General features: G+C 39.2%; 1 protein-coding gene across 4 annotated transcripts in view; it reads left to right on the top strand.

Annotated features, from left to right (window-relative positions):
- Window positions 1-19,701, top strand: part of fbxw7 (F-box and WD repeat domain containing 7) — a 201,159-nt gene that overhangs the window by 52,556 nt on the left and 128,902 nt on the right. For all 4 annotated transcript variants that reach the window (XM_041784880.1, XM_041784878.1, XM_041784882.1 and 1 more), the window contains one exon: window positions 16,889-17,137. In XM_041784880.1, the coding sequence (XP_041640814.1) occupies window positions 16,958-17,137 (180 nt within the window). In that variant the 5' untranslated portion in view covers window positions 16,889-16,957. The remainder of the gene's footprint in view (window positions 1-16,888; window positions 17,138-19,701) is intronic.

Genomic DNA, 19,701 nt, shown 5'->3' with positions numbered 1-19,701 from the left:
TATCAACAGCTCAGAGATGTGCTGGCAAACAAACAAGCACAGAGGAGCTTTAAGTGCTCCGTTATTACCCTTTCCAACACCTTTATACACAGAGAGCGACTGGCATTCAGTCACAGCTGCACATCAAAATGTGATGCACTTCACACAAATTAACTGATGGTGCAATAACGGGCCCCGTCATTTTTGCATTATCCACCTGAAAAGAGACTTAATGGTGGTCGATTACAGAGAGGATCTGTTTGCATCACTTAACCAAGTCTGGCCATTACTAAACAGGCTGAACAGATGAGATGCATGAATGCTTATGTGCAAACTTTGAAGGTGCAGTAAGAATTTAAAGGTTGTGTAGTTGTGTATAAACTTAGTTTGAAAACATTAATGCATGTGGCTTGGGTCAGATTTTTTCTGATCAGGGAAAACTCAGACGAGACATGTCTGCTTGAAGTGAAAAAAAAAGGGCTTCAATTTGAGATAAAATTCTGCACTAATCTCAAGGCTTTATGATTCTTCTTTGAACCACAACCAGAAGGGAAGTGCACTGATGTAAAATAAAAAGAAGAGAGCAGTTACATTCAGAGTGGAAGAATAATCACCAACAAGGCCAGTAAATAGGCAGCTGGCTAGATGGCTTACAGCTAATGGTAGTTTTCATTGGGTTCTGTTGGTTTTGCAAATATACCAAGACAACAAAATATAACAACTCATATGTAACAGAAGAGACACAATTCATTAATGTGAAAGGAGCTTGTTTAACTATTTGCATTGACCTTGTCTGATTCACTTGTTGCACAACAGGGTGAAGTAAAATAATTCTTCACACACTGGTTGCATACACCTGCCAGATTAAAAAAAATCTTTCTGGAATTTTTAAGTATAAAAGAACCCTTTGGAGTTTGTTTTATTATTGCAATGTTAAACATTCTCATGACAAAGATGATAAAATACAAACAGGGACAAAATGAATACTGAAATTTGAAGCCTATTGAGGACCAAAATTGCCAAAAACTTAAATCTGAAACTAATTGAACAATGTGAATTTTCTCCAAAGGTGGACTGTCCCTGCACTCTGCAGACTCTTGCAGCATCAGGTGTTGGGATTAAAACTGTAAAGACAAGAAAAGCTGCACCATTTATAATACACTGCAGTTGAAATAATCAATATCAGCCTTGTTTAAAAGGGAAACAGGTTACCATTTGGTTGTTTCACCGTACGTCCGCCTGCGAAGTGAATACCTTTGAGCAAAGTCAGCATGCATCAGTTGTGTTCTTCCTTTGTACTGGTGCAGTATTATCATTGCAGTGCATCGTAGAAAAGATTATTTTCAACGCCTCAGTATCTTGTGTTTAAGTACCAACACTTAAAGCACTTTTAACATTGCACATTGCATTGGGAACATTTGGGTGCCAAAACTGTGCCAAAATATTTGTGACAGTTTAACGGGGCAACCCTCTCTCCTTCTTGTGGCAGCTTTTGTTTGGAAATACAACTGGAGATACTAAGTTTTTTTATTTATTTTTAAATGATTTTTAAATGCTGAACATTCAACCAGCTGTTATTTTTACTGGTGCCTGTAGTGCAGTAGTATCAACACATGGTGGATGTAGTGCATCTGGAAGCTGTTCACTTTATCTGAACTAGGGACGAGTGTCGGAATCCGGTACAGACATGGTACACAAACAGTACCTACCAGACTGAATTACAACGCAGATATCGATACTTAATTGATACCCCGCCACCCCAATGTGACCCCCCTGCCACCCCAAATGAAAGGCAAGATATATGTTATGGAATTTGAGTGATTTATGTGTTAAATTACAAAGGTTTCCTTTAGAGATCCACGATATTATTGGCCAGATATCAACATTTTTGCAGATATTTACAGACGACATTTTGGACATGTATATCAGCATATATAAACTGTAAAATTTGTTCTTATATACTTATAAATTAGTGGATTTTTAGGCTGAACCAACAGACCTATGTTAGTTGAGATCTTTTTCTTTTTTCATTCTCATTCTTTAAACTTGAAAGTGTGTTTTAAGAAGCAAAGTTTATTTCTTTTTTCATCATCAAACCTAAAATTGCGTTCAAAGTACTGAATTTTTAGTTACATAAAACATATTCAAATATCAGTATTGATATCGGTATCGGCTACAATGAATCTATAAATATCGGCATATTGGATATCGGCAAAAATCCAATATCGTGCATCCCTAGTTTCCTTCTCTTCTCCCATGTTTGACTTGCATTTTATAAAGATGTTTCTGTGAATCATTTATGATATCCAGACAGCTTTTCTTCTTACTTTAGACACATTTTTTGCTCTCAAAAGTTCTGATTCAGGTACAGTTAGGCACTGGCACTGTATAAAAAGTCTAAATTTAGCACCGGTATCACAAAAAAGAAACGATTCATAACCTTAATCTGAACTGAAGAAGTTATCTTTTTTACTGAACATTAGTCTGTAAACGATCAGTTTAAAGATCTGCTCTATTTTGTCATTTTTTTAATGGAAAGTTCCAAAGTGAGTTATACATTTGACTTGTTTTCTTTTTGAAAAAGTGGTGGATATTTTTTCTCAATTAAAGTCAGATCACAATTTACACAAACACAGGACAATTCAAGGAAAGAGAGCCTTGTCCACAATGGGACATCAAAATCGACACAAACCAAAAGTTCTCTCTAGGAGCTTAAGTGCAAACCAAATCACAGCTTCAAGTATCCATTTATCATCATATTCATGAGCACTTCCTGGCATTGGTGAGTGCCAGCCCAGACCAGTGTACCTCACCCTGTCTCTGTTTTCCCTAACCTCTTTCTTCACACGTTTCTCTTTTTCCATTTTCTCTTGCTAGCTCTTCGCAGTTGTTTTTCATGTGTGATATTTGCACCAGGAATAGTTGTCTTTCGTGGTGGCAATTATGAGCCATGTGCGAGGGTAGATAGTATCAGCATTGTCACTACCTGGAGCTTGATTATACACATCCTGGGTTTGTTGAAGGTGGCCATGCTGTGATGGTCATGTGTTAGAGGAGCTGAGGTAAAGAATATGTCTGTGTTGGCATGAAGGGAGCTGGCTCTAGGATGCTTTAGATGCACTTTACATAGTGTGATATTTTTGTTTGCTGTGTGTCCTTGTGGCTTCGTTGTTGTAATGCCATTTTGCTTTTCTTGATTTGTTGCTGCCAGCAGACAGTAGTTGGGAATAGTCAATTAGCTTTATTATGTGTGTGCTATTAATAGAAAGCTGATGCCATTTCTTTAACAGAGGACCCATTCTTGTTTTTTGTTGTCATTATTGCCTCTCCTCCCTGTTGCTGTCTCTCCCTCCCACTGCCTCATTAGCTCTTGTGACTATTAGCCTCAGTATGGAATAATATTTGTGTCGTCCCTGTGTGTGGGTAGATTCATAAGGTCAAATATCCACAATGAGGTGAACAGTCTCACTGAAGGCAGGACAGGTGTTTAAGTTATAATACATTCAGACGTGGATGTTGCACTAAACACAAACATCCAGGCTGTATGCATGCTCAGTCTAGTTTATCTTAACACCTACATTACCAGGATTTCGGAGGGTTTATTTTCCACTTCCCGGCTCAGTCAGAGAGCATTTTTTAATCCATTTCACTGATTATCGCAGCAGTCATCAGCCGCATCTCCACCACAGTGACAGATTATTACCACAAGAATCCAGTCTGCTCAGTTATTGTCTCCTAAATGCTCACCCTGGACCCCTCCCCCATCGCATTCTGAGTGTATCCTGCTTATCAGTCCTCCTGGTGCATGCAGAGTGGCTTGGATTTCTTCTAATATTCTGTCCACTGCCTCCTCAATTAATGGAGCGAACAGGAGCTCCGATGTCATACGAGAGAAGCACTTTTATCGGGAAGTTGGAGGAGCTCTGTCTGAGTGGTTTGCTGTTGGAGCTGCAAGTGGTGGTGGCGGCGGAGGGAGGGAGGGAGGAGGGGGGCTGGTGTACAGTGGTGGCGGTGGCAGCGTTGACGGGGATAGCATCCTCATCGCACAGCAGCAGAGGGAGGGGAAAGAAACGGATGGAAATTGAAGGAGACAGAAGGGGAGTAGTGGCAGACATTGCATCCTGGGTGAGATTTGCTTCATCAGATGAAGGTGTTTTGTGGATCAGAGTGAGTTTGGAACACGAGGGGAGCTACAGCAGGAGCTGTGGGCTGTTTACTGATACAAGTCCAATGCTGGGAGTGGATTAAGTGGGAAGAAAGCCCGAGAGAAATGGACTCACAAACTCTACTTCCAAACTCATGTTCCTTCTATTTGGATTAAAGTGAGCATTGGTTTCTGTATCCTCATCTCAGAGATGGAGTACCTGTGGAGCAGCACCATGTGGAATACATTTGAGCAACAGGACAACTGAAGGAATTCAGCAGAAAGTAGCTGCAGTTCTGCGCAGCTTTCCTTTTCCTCTCACGTCTTCTAACCCCCAGAAACAGTCCGGCTCCTAATGAGCAAGTCGATGTGTGGCTGTGGCTGCAGCATCATCTCCTCTCTGATGAAGAGATTGGGCCGCACTGCTTGCTGCTCAGATCTTTTCTCCAGCCAGACTTCAGAGCAGCTGCACCGCCTGGCCACTGGCTGCCAACCTCAACCCAAGGTAATCTGTGTCCCCATGCCTCCTTATCAGCCGCCTCTTAGCTCCCTATCTGTGTGCAGGGCGGGAAACATTCAGAGCCTGACAGCATGTGGCAGAAAGCTCCACATGCTAAGTCCAGTGTCCTTGTTTATCTGCTTTCAGAAACTCTTTCTTAGCTCTAAGAACTTGCTACCAGGGAGAGCAGCAGCCCAGTAATTGATTCTTTAATAGACGCAGGTGATTTAATGGCTGTCTTGCTGCCTTGACAACAGTGGACTTGCTTTCAGCTGGCAGAGTCATTTAAATGGATGCCTTTAGACGGCCTGTGGTTTACAGAAATTGCTGCCCCACATCAATCGGAGGAAAAGCTTCTCCTAATGGAACAAATAAAAGCCAAACAAGATTGTGTGCATCTGAGAGTGCTGTGTGCACGTGCCAGCAGTGTGTGAGCGGGAGTGTGACTTAGCTCTAACACAGGCTTCATAGCTGGAGCTCCTCGGGTTTTCCCTCTTTCATTGTTTGTTATGCACATGGCTGTTTGAGTCGTTGGCGGGCTCTGACTGAGATTTTAAGTCCCCTCCACAGTCACTTTGGCTGTCGGCCATTTCCACAGTAGCAGAGAGTGATTCTCTTAGTTTCTGAGAAGATTTAAGCCCTCATGAGTAATGATAGAAAATCCACAAAGGAAAATGTTGTGGTGTTATTGGGCCGTTGCATGGCAACGATTCAAAAGAAAAAGAGATGATGAGTGACAGTCTCAGAGGAGGCGTAGTGCTTATAGACAAAACCTTCTCCCTTTTATTGAGCAGAATTTATTGTTTTGAGAAAGCATTGTCACAGAATAAAGTACTTAACGGTAAAATGTGGATGTGGAGGAGTGTGGTCTCTCCATCAAACAGCCCAGAGAGTTAGGTTTCACTTTCTTCCTCTGAGACATCACAGGGCACCGGCTGGAAATAGAGCCATCGATTCATAGGACCTGCATTAAATCTGAGACAGAGGGCTCAACAAAACAGTGTATTTATAGGATTTCTTGACTTTGTAGGAATCCTTGTAAACACTTTCTTATAATGAGTCTCCTGACTCAAAGCATTTCTATTCAGAAAACAACTGCATTCAATTTACTTTTTTTCCTGCTCGTTATATATATCAAGGTGTCCAGAATGTTTGTAATACTTTGTTTTGATGTTTTGAACCAAAACGATCTCCATAAATTTTGTGATTGATTATAAGAAGAAGTAATGAAGCTTTTAAAGAGAAACAGCTGCTGCTGTGAAAGTGACATCACTGTCTTAATTGCACAAATAAAAATAAAGGAATTATAGTTGACACTAATAACTGTCTAAATAACAAAAACATTCAGATTTCAGTGCCAAAACTTTGCCAATGTTTAGCAGTTTGCCAGCACTTTAATGCAGTTGCACATGTACAAAATTCAGACTGTTTTGGAGACTCCTGGAGAAAATCAAAGGTTTAAACTAACCTCCTGCATGTCAGTGTCAGCATGTTCATTAGTGTCAGCATTGTGAAGTTTCTGTGCAGCTTTGTAGTGCTTTTTTAAGCAATGCTGGATATTAGGAGGAGGATATCAGTATAGAGAGAAGCTTCAGCAGTTCACTATCTTTAACTTGACATGCCAGATTTCATATATTCAATGCATGGGATGTATTCAGCTGAGAAATCTCCAATACAAAGTGTTTGGGAAGAGCAGGACTTTAAAAAAAAAAAAAAAATCTTGAAAGGTGATTGGATGAGCATTCTGTCTGTCACATTGCTGATGAGCCAATCAGAGTGACAGGACAAAATGAGGGTTGTAAGCACATGGTATGCATGTGCACCTCTGGCAGTAACCTCAGCTCAAAATTCTGCTGTAGTTTATGAATCAGTGTGAATTGCAAACACTTCTTCTCTGCCAAGGGAACTCCCAGTGTTGTTCTTTGAGCTTGTTTTAATAAAATAACAGTTGTTTAAGTCTGATTAAACTGCTGCTTTTCTTTAGCTACATCCAAGCTAATCACTACCCTGGCAGTAAACATTGTATACACCAGCTAGTACATCTCAACCCCACACAACAATTGCAGCAATTGTTTTTGGTTCAGCACAAATCCATCTGCTTAGAAAGGTTCGGTCTATATCAGCAGATTTTAAAAATTATGCAGATTTTAACAGCAAATATGTTGATTGTAAATATTGCCCTATACTGCTTTAAACATCAGCAGAATGTATGAATACGTTTGTGGAGTTTCAGGCAGGACTAGCAGACCTACATCAGCTGAGCTCTTTTTCTTTGTTCATCCTCATTCCTTAAACTTCAAAGTTTTGTCTTAAGACTAGAATTTCCGTCTTTGTTCATCCTTAAATGTACAGTCTTTTCAAGTCATTTTTTGGCCAAACTGTGATATCTGCCTAACTCTACTCTCCTAACGCTACTGATTCGTTGTGCCTTATTGCCTGAATCCTCAGCCAATCAGTGCTTGTTACAGTCCATAATCACTACATGCCTAATTCATCTATTTATTATCTATTAAGTCACTTTTATTTATGTAGTCCTTGTTGTGGCTTTTCTTTTTAAGAAACTTGTTCACACACCTGGTAGAACTTACTGTTACACTATAAATGAAACCTGTTGTGTTTGCCAAAATATGTTATATTCCCTAAAAACCCTAAAATATGACTTAGGCAATTATGCTGTGAGTCTAACGGTATACAGTATCATTATTTTCATAACAGGTATCTGCAAAAATCCAATAGCCTGCATCCCTACTCTTTTTGAATCATCTGTTTTTGCCATGTGGAGTTTTCACTGCTAGCACAGTAGTTGTGCCCTCAGCCTGTGATAACAATGATAGTTGTGTAGTACTGATCCACAGCTCATGACCAACTTGCGTAATGTTGCACTGCCCATGAAGTGGTCTTGTTGTCTTTAATGGCTGAGAGTTTTTGATCAAATCAGCAGTCAGGGTTTATTTGCCAAACCAGACATTCTCAACTGGTGGATTGGGACCCTACAGTGGGTTGTGGAGTTGCTTTCTGTGGGTTGCGAATGTGTTTCTATTTGATTTTACTCCATTTGTTGTGGCAGTGAGTATATTTTGATTGTTCTTTTTTTAAGATTCACTTTTTAAAACAATTTAATCTTGAAATAAAGAAGCTTGTTTTCTTTTAAAGTTGATAATTTTCCTGAGATGTCGTAAAAATTTCAAATATATGTCATCACTGGAAACAAGGTGTATTAAAAAATGGCTCCAGATTTTGATTGTGGTTTCTCAGTGAGGAGGTGGAGGGACCTGAGGACAGGCACTTAGAGAACTGCTGCTCCAAACAGTTCACTACTGATTTTTGTCACTGCATGATGATGATCTAATGAAGGCGAAAACCTGTGAAAAAGTGAAACTAACAGCAGAGTCAATGCCACTATGTATCCCAGCATGCTCTGTGCAGCAAAGCAGCCACTAACAATACCTAATTTTCTCTCCTTTCATGTCATGAACTGTGGTTGACGGTGGTGGCTGCACTTGTGATCAAGGTGACGCATGTGTTGGCATTTATTGTGGTATTTTTATCACACCAGTAGATATGAGGCAGCTCACTTAATCAATAGAAAAATAGCTATTAAAAGGGCATCTTCTACTCTGGATGATATGACAATAAAACTATGGAAATAAAAGATACTGAGGGCCTAAGACTGAAATTCTTTTGTTTTTTTTTAATCGTATCATAATGAAGTATAAATTCTAGTGTGACAACTCTCATCAGCAGTTTGCTTTAAACCCCCAACAGTTCTCTGCTCAGCCTTCATAAACATCCCACTGTTAATATTTGAAATCTAAACGTGGCCACATACATGCACTCAATCTGTATCTGTTAATACAGCATGTGCTTTTCTAACAGCCAATATTTCCTCCTCTCTCCCACTGTTCTATTAAGGTCACATTGCCGTGATTTATCGCTGCCATTTGGGAGGTGTTTGGCTCACTCCTCTAATTTTCTTTTCCTTATTCTCACCAGGGTTTATGTGCCCGCTGTATCCAGCCTTGAAACGATTGAGCCTCTTTAAAGTCAGGTGTCATCTTTTTCAAGGCTGGAAATCATTGTCACATTTCAGCCCCCCCCATGGGATTGCAGTTTTCACAATCCATTATCAAACATGTGAGCTCATTGAACATGAAGGATTTGAAATTATCATCATACACAACCCTTTTTTATGCTTTTATTTTCTGAGCTGACATCATGTCTGCTGGCCAAGGTGGATTCAGGGTACGATGCTACCTCACAACAGTGACACAAGAATTTTCACTTATGAGTTATCATTTAAAGGTATTAAGTAAAGTTATTTTGTAATTTAAACTTAACAAAAACAGTCTCTTTGATACCTTGGTGGTTGGCACCAGAGTCATTAAACTGTTTAATAATATTTTTAACAGCTCAGTCCTGTAATCTTGTTTAAATGCTCTGTCTATACTGTAATGAAGCTGCTTGCTAACCTTGGCCACTATAGCTTCAGTTATTGCCATGCTCCCTAAAGGCTCTTAACCAGAATGTAAACAACTGTGAAGTGATAGTATCGATACAGTCTCATGGATCACGTTGTACATCAGCTGTGTCAGGTCATACTCACATATGATTGGAGAACTGTGATGACATTCAGCACCTGAGATTACCCTGAAAGAGGATGCAAGGCTGGCAGTTCTTAAACTGCTAATGTTGGCCACATTCTGTGAATCAGCTTCCATCTATCACCCACTGTCGCTGTGATCTTGTCTGAAATAAATAGTGCAATACTCTGTTCTGACTATCTTTTAAGTGTGAACTTAAGGCCAGCTGAGTAATTTGCGCTGAACTGGATTTGAAATAATTTGCCTAGAACAACACCAGATGTGACATGATTAATGGGTATTGATAAAGGCACTCCTGCTAGTTGTTTAGACTGTGCATGTGAATAAATGGGCCTCTTTTCAATAATCTAAAGGCCTTTACACATTAAGGGAGATGTGAACAAATGGCATAAAGATGCTGATAATTTGGAGGTGAATTTTGTCGCGACCATCTGTGGAGATCAGAAGTGACGCATCTGGTGTGCAAGGACCTTGAGATCTATATGTTTCAGGATACATGTTTTGTGGCTCTAAAATGCACCCCCCTCCCCCCATTTTGACTTAAGAGCTATATTTTTATGACAAAGATCTATTTGTTTTCAAAACTAGATTTGCACGTATTACTTAAAATCATGACATGTCACTTGTAAATAATTCATACAATGGTCTTTGGGTAGTAGCAGAATTAAAGTTGATGTTTATTTTGACCAAAATGATGTCCTTATTTTTTCATGTCAGTCCAAGGGGGGCTTTTACTCAAAACACTTTTACACTGCAGGTCACACCTGCCAATTCACTCACACATTTATGGACATCAAAATTAGCCAATCTCAATTCACACACTTCCATACCCGTTTACATGCTACTGATGAAGCTGTGGGAGCAAATGGGGTTAGGTGTCTTGCCCTAGGACACATGGACATGTGACTGCAGGAGCTGTGGTTTGAACCCACAACTGTCTGATTGTGATACTCTATCTACTGAGCCACAGTTAAACCAAAAGATACTTGGTGTTCTTTACAGTTAAAAGAGTGTGAATATATCGGTATCGACTAAAATGAGTTTGGAAATATCAGCATGTTGGATATTGGCAAAATCAATATCTTTTGATATTGATAATAAGCTGTGTGGGCTAATTAGTCAGGTGCTATGGTCAGGTGTGCGCTGGTAATGCAATAAAGGGTAATCTGTATGCTTCATCTAAGTTGTTGAATTTTGACATTTATTTCTCAGTGTAATTTATTTCTCAGTGTTATGCATCAATACCATTCTATAAAATTTTTCAAAGGGGGCTTTAAACATTCCTAAAATTGCTTTCTGCTGACACAAAACATCCCAGGCAGATTTCACTAGTATCCTGGAGTGGCTTTGAGCACAACTCTAGATGAAAAGGGATGGAGTGATGTAGCGATGTAGCTCTAACACTACTCCATATTAAAGTAACCCACAAACCCACAAGACCATTTGTCTTGTTCTTTATCTGTAGAGGTGGAAAATAAGTTTTGATATCAGCTGCGTGGCAGCATGAGCAGGTAAGCAGCTCCTTGTAATTTCCATAGAAAGTTAGTGAATACCTGTTGCCCTGAGCGTATAAAGAAGAACTCCATCCAAACCCCTCCAAGAGAAGCCCGCTCTTGCTGAAGTGCCCCATGTTGTGTCTCTAAACAAGGCTAAAGTAATGTCTGTGTGTGCCACAGCTGTGCCATTATCTATGAAGTGCCAACTTGGCAGCACCCACTGGAGAACCCCCAACGCCCCCTCTCCCCTCCCATCAGTGGGGGCTGTCTGCTTCTTAGACCGCCAGAAAGATGAGCAGACTTTCTTAAGGCTGGTCCACATTCACTTACATACTCTTTTAAATGTTAGCTGTTTTTACAAGTGTAGGAGACCACGGACATAAGGACGATTTTAAGCAAGTGTTAAGATTATAATGGGATCTTTGACCGGGGTCGCAAAACACTGAGGGAGAGTTGTGGAATGCTTAAAAAAAAGAAGGAAAAACGAACAAAAAAAAAAGATATTTGGGATGATTTAGGGTGGAAAACCAACAATTTTTCTGTAAACATATTTAATGATTTTAAGTTCTTGAATGTTATTTTTAGGGCAGAAAAGCTCAATAATTAAATGGACATGCTTGACATTCTATCTTTTTTACCCTAAACCAAGCAAACAGAAAATTCTTCCTTATGAATATTGCACCAGATCTTCTTCTAGTAACGTTTTTTAATGTTTAACACTAATTTATATTTTCTTTGGGATCAGCGTTTCATAACCAGTGGAAAGACATCTATGATCACATCTTCTGTGCTTGCTCTCAGAGGCTCCTTATCCTCTGTGTACCGTTGTTGCCCATTTGTTACAGGAAAAACAAACCCACACCTGCCCTCCTCAGCTTCCTAAAGCTATTTTTGACACTCAATAGCTCTGCAGGACTAAGAATAGAGACTGAAGAAGGAAATCTGTGTATGAAATACTACATGTGCCAAGACTTTGTTCTCCATGTAAGTTCTGCTAGAGAACTGTTGCGGTTGTTAGCTGACCCAAAAGCCCATTCAAAACAGCATTTTTTTAAAATGTTAAAAGTTTTTCTGCTTCTGTAACAGAGCATTCAAGTGGCAACCGTTTCTTTTAAAGAGTGAATCATGACATTTTTAAACTAGATGGTTCTGGATGGTATCAAAGCAGGAACACTGAAGTCCTTTGTAAATAAACAAATCAAAACTCAGTTATATTTGCCAGGTTTCATCATCAGCACATGCTTACTGTGCGTCAGCCTCTTATCCTGTTTTCCCGCAATATCTTTACCAACAAGCACATTTTATTCTGTGTTTAGGAAACTAATGACGGAACCTCGTTTGTTCCGGTAAAAGGCAGGGACAACTTTAGCTATTCATAGCCTTCCTCTTCTCAGCTCACAGCAATGAACCGGCAGTCCCGAGGGGATGGGGGGTACTGCAATCTGAGATAGGTCTAATGCTTCCCACCACAGCAGTGCGACCGTACAGCCGAGACGGGGAGAAGGCTGCCTGACAAAAGGACCAGTGACTTTTTCTTCAAGGTCAAAGCAATTGGTTTTTCACTGAGTCTGATAAAGTGTGTGAGCCTCCCAAATACATTTTCTCATCTCGTATGTAGTGCATGGAGGAGATTTGGAAACTGCAGTCTGCAAGGCTGAGCCTTAATTTGTCACAGTTAAGATTAGCCACAGGCCTCATGTGGGCATTTAGAAGCCCATTGGCACCTTTTAAAGCTACATTACCCCAGATTATGTTCAATTCAACAGACAAAAATGTACTTTTTCTCAGTGATGTGTCTGACCAGTGGTGAGAAGCTGGCCTGACATGCGTCTGAAAGAGAATCTTTAAATGTTACTAGCTAATAGATCAAGAGAGGAAAAGCTTGGAACTAGAGAGAACTGGTTACAAAATATGGATGCGACTGAATCATCCCAAATCCATGCTAAATTGCCTTCATCTTTGACATTCAAAATAAAACATTGCAATTTGATTATTTTTCCAAATTGTTCAGCCCTACAACACTTTGAATTTGTGTGTGGCATATTTTCTATACGGGCTCACCGCGCATCTATGAGGTAGACAAGAGGAAAGAGTGTGTGTGAGTATCTGTACTGATGTGTAAACTGTCTTGTGATCCACAGCTACTTACAATTTTTTTTTCATGTTTGCTGAATATCTGATGTTCAATCTCTCCTGCACCTGTAGTAACTTCCCAGAATATTCTCCTCACATGCAGAAGCTTCAGTGGAGTATTTATTTTCCTACAACTTGTAAAACTGTTAAATATGTATAAGTGGAAGTCATCAGAACTCAAGGAGGGTACTGTTTAGCATGCTCCCTACTCAACCCACACCACTTGGACCTGACAAATCCATGAGTCACACATCCCACTTACCTTTATTTACATTAGCTTTCTTACCACAGTAGAGTCGAGTTAGTATAGAACTTGAATGTTTAGATGGTTTGATTTTTAGTAGTTTAACCAGGGAGTATTTCATAGGGATGCACAATATTGGATTTTTGCTGTAGCCGTTATGCCAGTATTTTAAAACTCATTTTGGCTGATACTAATATTTAATGACATGGGTTACATGTGCATTACATGCTGCATGTATTTTAACAGTACAGCCAAAGTCATCTGCATCTTTGAGGGCAATAAACAGCAGCAAAATAACCTGCTGACACTGAGCTCCACAGTGCAAAGAAGAAATAGCTTATACATTTAGATTGATTCTCCTTATTACTCAGCCAGTTTGCAGGATGGCTATTTATTTTTTAAATTTTTAAGTTACAACATCCCATCACTGTGGGTTACTGAGAGGACTTGAAAAAAAAACATTTTTGGACTTTTTTATGGCTGTATTTAAGAGACAGGGCAGTGACTGGAGTAGGAAATCTGATAGAGAGTTAGGAATGACATGCTTGAAAAGAGAAAAAGGTTAGACTTGAACCTCTTGAACCTCGGCAGTCCTTCTTGAGGACACAGCCTCTGCACACGGGGCTTACAAACTACCAATGTGGAGACTTTTGACAAAATAAGCCTTTTCGTTTCTCTTTGAATGAACAGAGCTGTTCATAAATGTATGACACCTGCATTTAGAGATGGTGAGAATGGTTACAAGACTTTTTCTGAGAGCCTGTTTTTATTCTTTGTTGAAGTAATAATAATTAATCATCATCTATAGACAAGAGATGGTTGGGGTTAATTTGAAATAAATTAGTTTTAGCAGGATTATATGGTATTATTGATTATTGGAGCAGCCATAATATTGCTAATATTCTTCTTCTCCAGTTTTGAAACCATGTTGCGGACTATGATCTGATCTGAAGAGCAGGCATTTATGAATTCAGAGACATTTTGTACCTGTCTGGCTTTGTTTTCTTTTATACTCAGATAGATTGCTAGTCAGACTCACAACAGAGATTTGATTTACTGGTGCTTGTCTTTTTGATGTCAAGTAGAATAAAATCAGCACTGTGTAGTCCAATATTACCACCCCAAATTCAATAATGTTGGGATGTTCAGTTGCATACAGGACATCAATCTTTTTAAGTCAGCACAACTTGTTTTATCTATAACATATTTTCATGAATATCTAAACAGAAAAGAAGAAAAACAAGTATATACGACAACAAATTGAATTAAATATCAGTCCTGTATTGATATATCAGTCAGCCACGATTATACCACACCTTGGATCTTAGAGTTTCATGTCTGTTTTTAAGGAAATATAGCTGGCTGTTGTATTGTATTATTATTTTTCTCTCACTTAGTTCTCCTGTGGAGCAGTTTGCACAGGTGGGAGATCTGTGCAGAGTTTGTCTGTGGATACAACTGCAGATTTTGTCGGGTGTAATGGAGTACAACAGGATAAAATGAAGCACTGCTCCCAGTGGAACCACCTGTTATTTATTTAAATAGATACTCAGATTTATGAAACTATCATGTGATTTTGTGTTAGTGCTAGATAGGAAAAAACAACCTAGAAAACTGTGGTAGGTGATGCTGACGGGGATGTGATGAGACTTTTAAAGGGTTGTTTATTAGTTATTTTTTCAGAGTTTAGGGTGGTAACTTGAACTTCTTTTATAATAAACTACTAGAATATTATCGCTATAGAGGAGACAGAACAATAAACATCAGTGATTAAACTATAGTCGGTATATGTCAGATGTGTTGATTTTAGACTGTCTTTTATATCTGTGGTTTAAGTCTTTGGATATTGCTCGTTGAAGCAATCAGAGTTTTATATATTATATTACCAGCTTTAGAACAAAAACAATGGAGGTGCACAAGCCTAAAGATGAGTTTAAAAATCAGTCATGCCACATATTGCATATTTAATCACATGTTAAAACTGCATACTTTTTTTTATTCCACATATTTAATTTCAATACAGTCTGATATCTTATTGATAAATAGTAGGGCAGAATGATTTGGGAAAATAATGTAATTGCGATATTTTTCCCCAATATTGCGACTGCAATTTGATATGTGATTATTCCGTAAGTTCCACATCTTATGTCTTTTCCAACATGCACAAGCGATAAATCATTCTATATAAAAACCAAAACACCATTAAATTAAACGAGGTGAACAGTTTTTAAAAAATATCTTATTGTGTTGTTTTTGACTCATAATGCAAATTGGAAATGAATTGTTGTGTTGAAGGAAGTGATGATTTTTATTTCATTTTTATATTTAATCAAGAAAATATATAAAAATTAAGAAATTAGGATTTTTGTGGACTGTTCTAAAAAAAAATGGCACGGAATTATTGCATGATTTATAATGAATAATATCGCTGGTGTTTTTGACACTAATTTCAAGTTAAAGAAATATTGCCGCTTCGGCCATTTAAAAATTGCAGCAGGCTATATTGTGATTTGTGATCTATTAATTGCCCAGCTGTAACAAATAGTATGGAAAATTGTCAAAACTTTATAGAATCTACATTTTAATGATAAGAACGTGTCATGAATCAACCAAAAGTTACAAGCAAACTACAGCACACTGTCCATATTGCCCAAAACCTCAGCATTATTCTGGTACCAAGATGCATTTGTGCAGATTGGACAGCATGCAGGAGTCTGCCTGTATTTTTTAAATAAAAAAGGAATTTCCCATCATACAGTGCCTAGGACTTTATTTTTTGCAGCAATGGTATTGCCATTAGTATCAGTACTATTTAATTTCTACTAATGTTATACTGATGATTAATTTTCAATGATTAATTATTAATTTGGAAGTTTATTGCAGCCTGAATTTTATCACCTCCTAGTGGTCACAGTGAATGTAGCCATGGGATGGAATCTTCTCTACAGGCCTGGCTGATGTTTAGTCTGTGTGTTTCTCTCTGTCCATATTTCCTGTATTTATCCATCTTGGTCAGTTACCCTTCAAACAAAGTAATGCAGCAATGAATGTGCAGTCCGTTGCCATTAAGTAAAAGAACAGGTGGACTTAGAGGAACTTCAGCACCAAAGAAATGCAGCCTTGATGATAGATTAGCTCTGATCCTTGAGTTGGATTCTTGTCCCTTTTGCTGCTTCATATAGAAAATCTCCCTCACTACAGATAAAATGTAAACACAGTTTGTAGTCTGAGAAACAATCTCTGTGACGTCTGTGTTTGTTCAGCATCATCAAATGCTGAACTTGTTGCAGCGTCACATCAGGTTGAAAATGATCTACATGATGTCTTTCATCTGTCTCATGCTTGAGTGTAGACTACACAAATCCTTAGGACAAATTTTGGAGTAGCTTCTGGAACATTTAAGCCATGTTTAGCCTTTGAATTTGACAGATTGGACTTTGTTTATTGGCTTTGCTGGAGGCTGGAACACTAGAAGCTCTCAAGGCTTTTCTCCCCATCCAAACGCTGTGTGATCTGAGGCCAAACACAATCACTCCCACCTTTTTTCCTTTCTGTTGCTGACCAGCAGTAGTGTGGGTCCCATAGCAAATGTTTTTTGTTTTTGAGGATTAAATAGAATTTAAAGAGTGATATTCATACTTTAGATGCAATGACCTTGCATTTTTTTTGTGTACATGATGCCCAAACAGACCAGTTGTCTGATTTTAGTATTCGAAATCCAACAGAAGAGAAATAAATAACAAATGTTGACCATCTTTGCACTTTTTTCTTTTTTTGTGTGTCTTTCTGCAGAATGCCAAACCTTTCTCCTCCTCAGACAGCCTAGCGAAGGTCCAGGAGGTAGCAAGCTGGCTTTTGGAAATGAACCAGGATCTGCTGTCGGGGGGCGGCAGCAGCAGGCGAAGTCGAGGGCCGGGGGGTCCGGCGGTGCGAGGTAACGCCTCCTCCACGGCCCGGGCACCTCAGCAGGCGGCAGAGGAGGGGGACGAGGATGAGCACATGAACCGGGTAGTCGAGGAGGAAGGGCAGCTGCAGCAAAGGGTAAGACCGACTGAAATACAGCTGTTTATGTCATGGTTAGAGATGTTTGGATTTTCAAAGCTGATACAGATTCTCATTTGTAGGCCTTAGTGCTGACTGATAACACTCAAATACAAGTGAGATTCAAAGAAATTCCTGGACTAAAACTGATGGCCTGACATTTTGCTAGCTTTCACCCACACTGAAAGATTTTTAAAATCTTACCAGATGTTGAAAATATGAGAGACACCCCACAAACGGGGACAAAAACATCAAATTAAATAGTTTTGTTCCTATGGTGGGTGGAGAGCAGGGATATATCCAACAGCACACCAGACGCTAACAAATACCAGTCATGAAAAACAAAGTCCATGAAACCACAAATCTAGCAAAATCTCTCAGTGTACCACAATATTAAGGAAATTAGCCACATTCCTGTTGCCTGTTTTAGGTATTTTCTGTGCAGTTGTGGATCCTAGTTTGTGGACAGTTCTTGTTTTGAATAAAAATTCAAAGAGGACTAAAAAAACATAAAATCTATGGATGAATTCAAAGGCCTTCCATGTTAAAGTAGAAGATGTTTTACTGTAATTGTAGTGCTTCTGCTTCAGTCAGCTCTCCCCAGTTGGCTATCATTTTGTTTCAATCCACAGAAAATCATGCTTGGCTGTCCTCAGGGTTCCCCCCACACAACTGGACAACGCTAGATCTAATATTTATGATTTGAAATGAGTGTATCCACAATGTTGTTCCAAGCAGATGGGATTACTCCTACAGACCCTGCAACAGAGAACAATCTGTCATGATAATCTTCAGCACCATCAAAAAATCCTAACTTTGCCTAGTCTTATTATAAAGGGGGGCTGAGACCCTAAATCAGCTTGATTATCTTGTATATAGCAGCAGCTGCTCACAGACATAATTGGATTCTTTTAGCACTTGTTTATAAGGGTTACAGGAGTAGACACAACAATTTAAGTAAAAAGGATGAAGAGAGACATGCAGGCCTCTGTGCTGAACTTTCTTGGTTCAGATGTCACAGCTCAGTGCAACAAAAACATCTGAGTGGAGAAAAAGTCATCACACATGGCAGCATCCACACCCAAGTCATGTTTGTTATTATTTGTTAACCTCTATAAAACAGAAAATGAAAAAGAAGCAGCAGATGCAACAAAACACACGAAAAGAAAAGTAATTTAACTGTTAATAAGTGGATACGGCAGAACTCAAAGAACCGTCTGCGTCTTTTTATCAGTTTTGTGGGTAATCTGTGTTTGGGAAAAATGTCAGAAATGCTTATGAATATCAGACAACCTCACCCAGAGGTGCCAATCCCCAGAGCAAACAGGTATCTAACAACTTATCCCAGCTTGTATTCAAAAGCCCTGGATGAGACAGCAGAGAGGGTCAGAGGCGTTGCTAAAGCTGATGCATTTTTTTTAAAGCTATGTGTGCATTTGCTGGCCACAGCTGATTCCCTTACCCCAACCCTTTCTGTGGTCCTTTACAGGCTTGACAAATGGCCATTGAGCATGAATTACTACTACACCCACTAACAACTGTATGTGATAATACCAACAACTATTTCATTCATCATCTAGTTTCCCTATTGAAACACTTACCTGGCTGTTCAGGTAGATTTTCCTGCATTTACTTAATAGCTGCTACTGAGGTAATATGCCAGTAAGAATCAAAATTTAAGCAACATTTTTGTCTTAGTTTTAAACATAACAATTGACAAATATGGGTTGGATGATTTTCTTTAAATCAAAATATGAGAATGAGAGAAAAGCTGCAATGTGTGAATGGAAACTAAGAGAAAAAACACTTTAAATGTTAAGATAAATAAAAAAATTAAAGATAGACGTGAACCGTGCCTATCTTCAAATACTTGCACACTACTGTCATGGTCCTATGTCAAGCAAGGTCCACTTTACCAGTATCACAGATAATCTCTGTCATAGGAGGAGCAGTGTTATGTTTGTAACCAGAGGAAAGCAAGCGAGGAGCCAGTGTGCCACATACATACCTAAATGCACTCACACTTCCTGTGTGAGAGAGGGGGAGGAGAAATCAGGGTTGATTGCTGAAAGGATGAGCTGGGTGAATGTTCTGTTACAGCTGTGAGTGCAACAATAAATGTCCCAACTCCTCAAGGCGTGAACCGTGCTCCCCTGTCTGCTTGTTGCTCACTGCTCAAGAGGTAAAATAGCAGTTTAGCCCCGTAGTAAGCTTCTGTGCTGCTTCAGACGTGTCAGTCTCCCCAGTGATTGCTGGCTTTCGTCAGGACTCTGCAGCAGGAAATTACACAGTTTATGCAGGTTGAGTATAAATGCTCATTAGTTTCTAAATTTTGGGACACACAGCAATGTTGTGTCCGTCTGCCGTTATGCTATGGTTTGTTTGTGTCATGGCCGCTGATTTGATTGCAACTTTGAGAAAAGACTGTTAAGTTTTGAGATGACTCACTCCTCATTAGTCTCCATGATGGAGAACAATGTAAGGTATGCATTATGCATGAAAACACAACACCAGTGAAAGGTGTTAGTGACAAATTTCATCCATCTGACTTTGATGATAACATC

The sequence above is a fragment of the Cheilinus undulatus genome, linkage group 4 (assembly GCF_018320785.1).
Source record: "Cheilinus undulatus linkage group 4, ASM1832078v1, whole genome shotgun sequence".
In the NCBI taxonomy this organism is placed as follows: domain Eukaryota; kingdom Metazoa; phylum Chordata; class Actinopteri; order Labriformes; family Labridae; genus Cheilinus; species Cheilinus undulatus.
The sequence above is the reverse complement of the archived record's forward strand: the minus strand, read 5'-3'. Positions and strand labels throughout refer to the sequence as shown.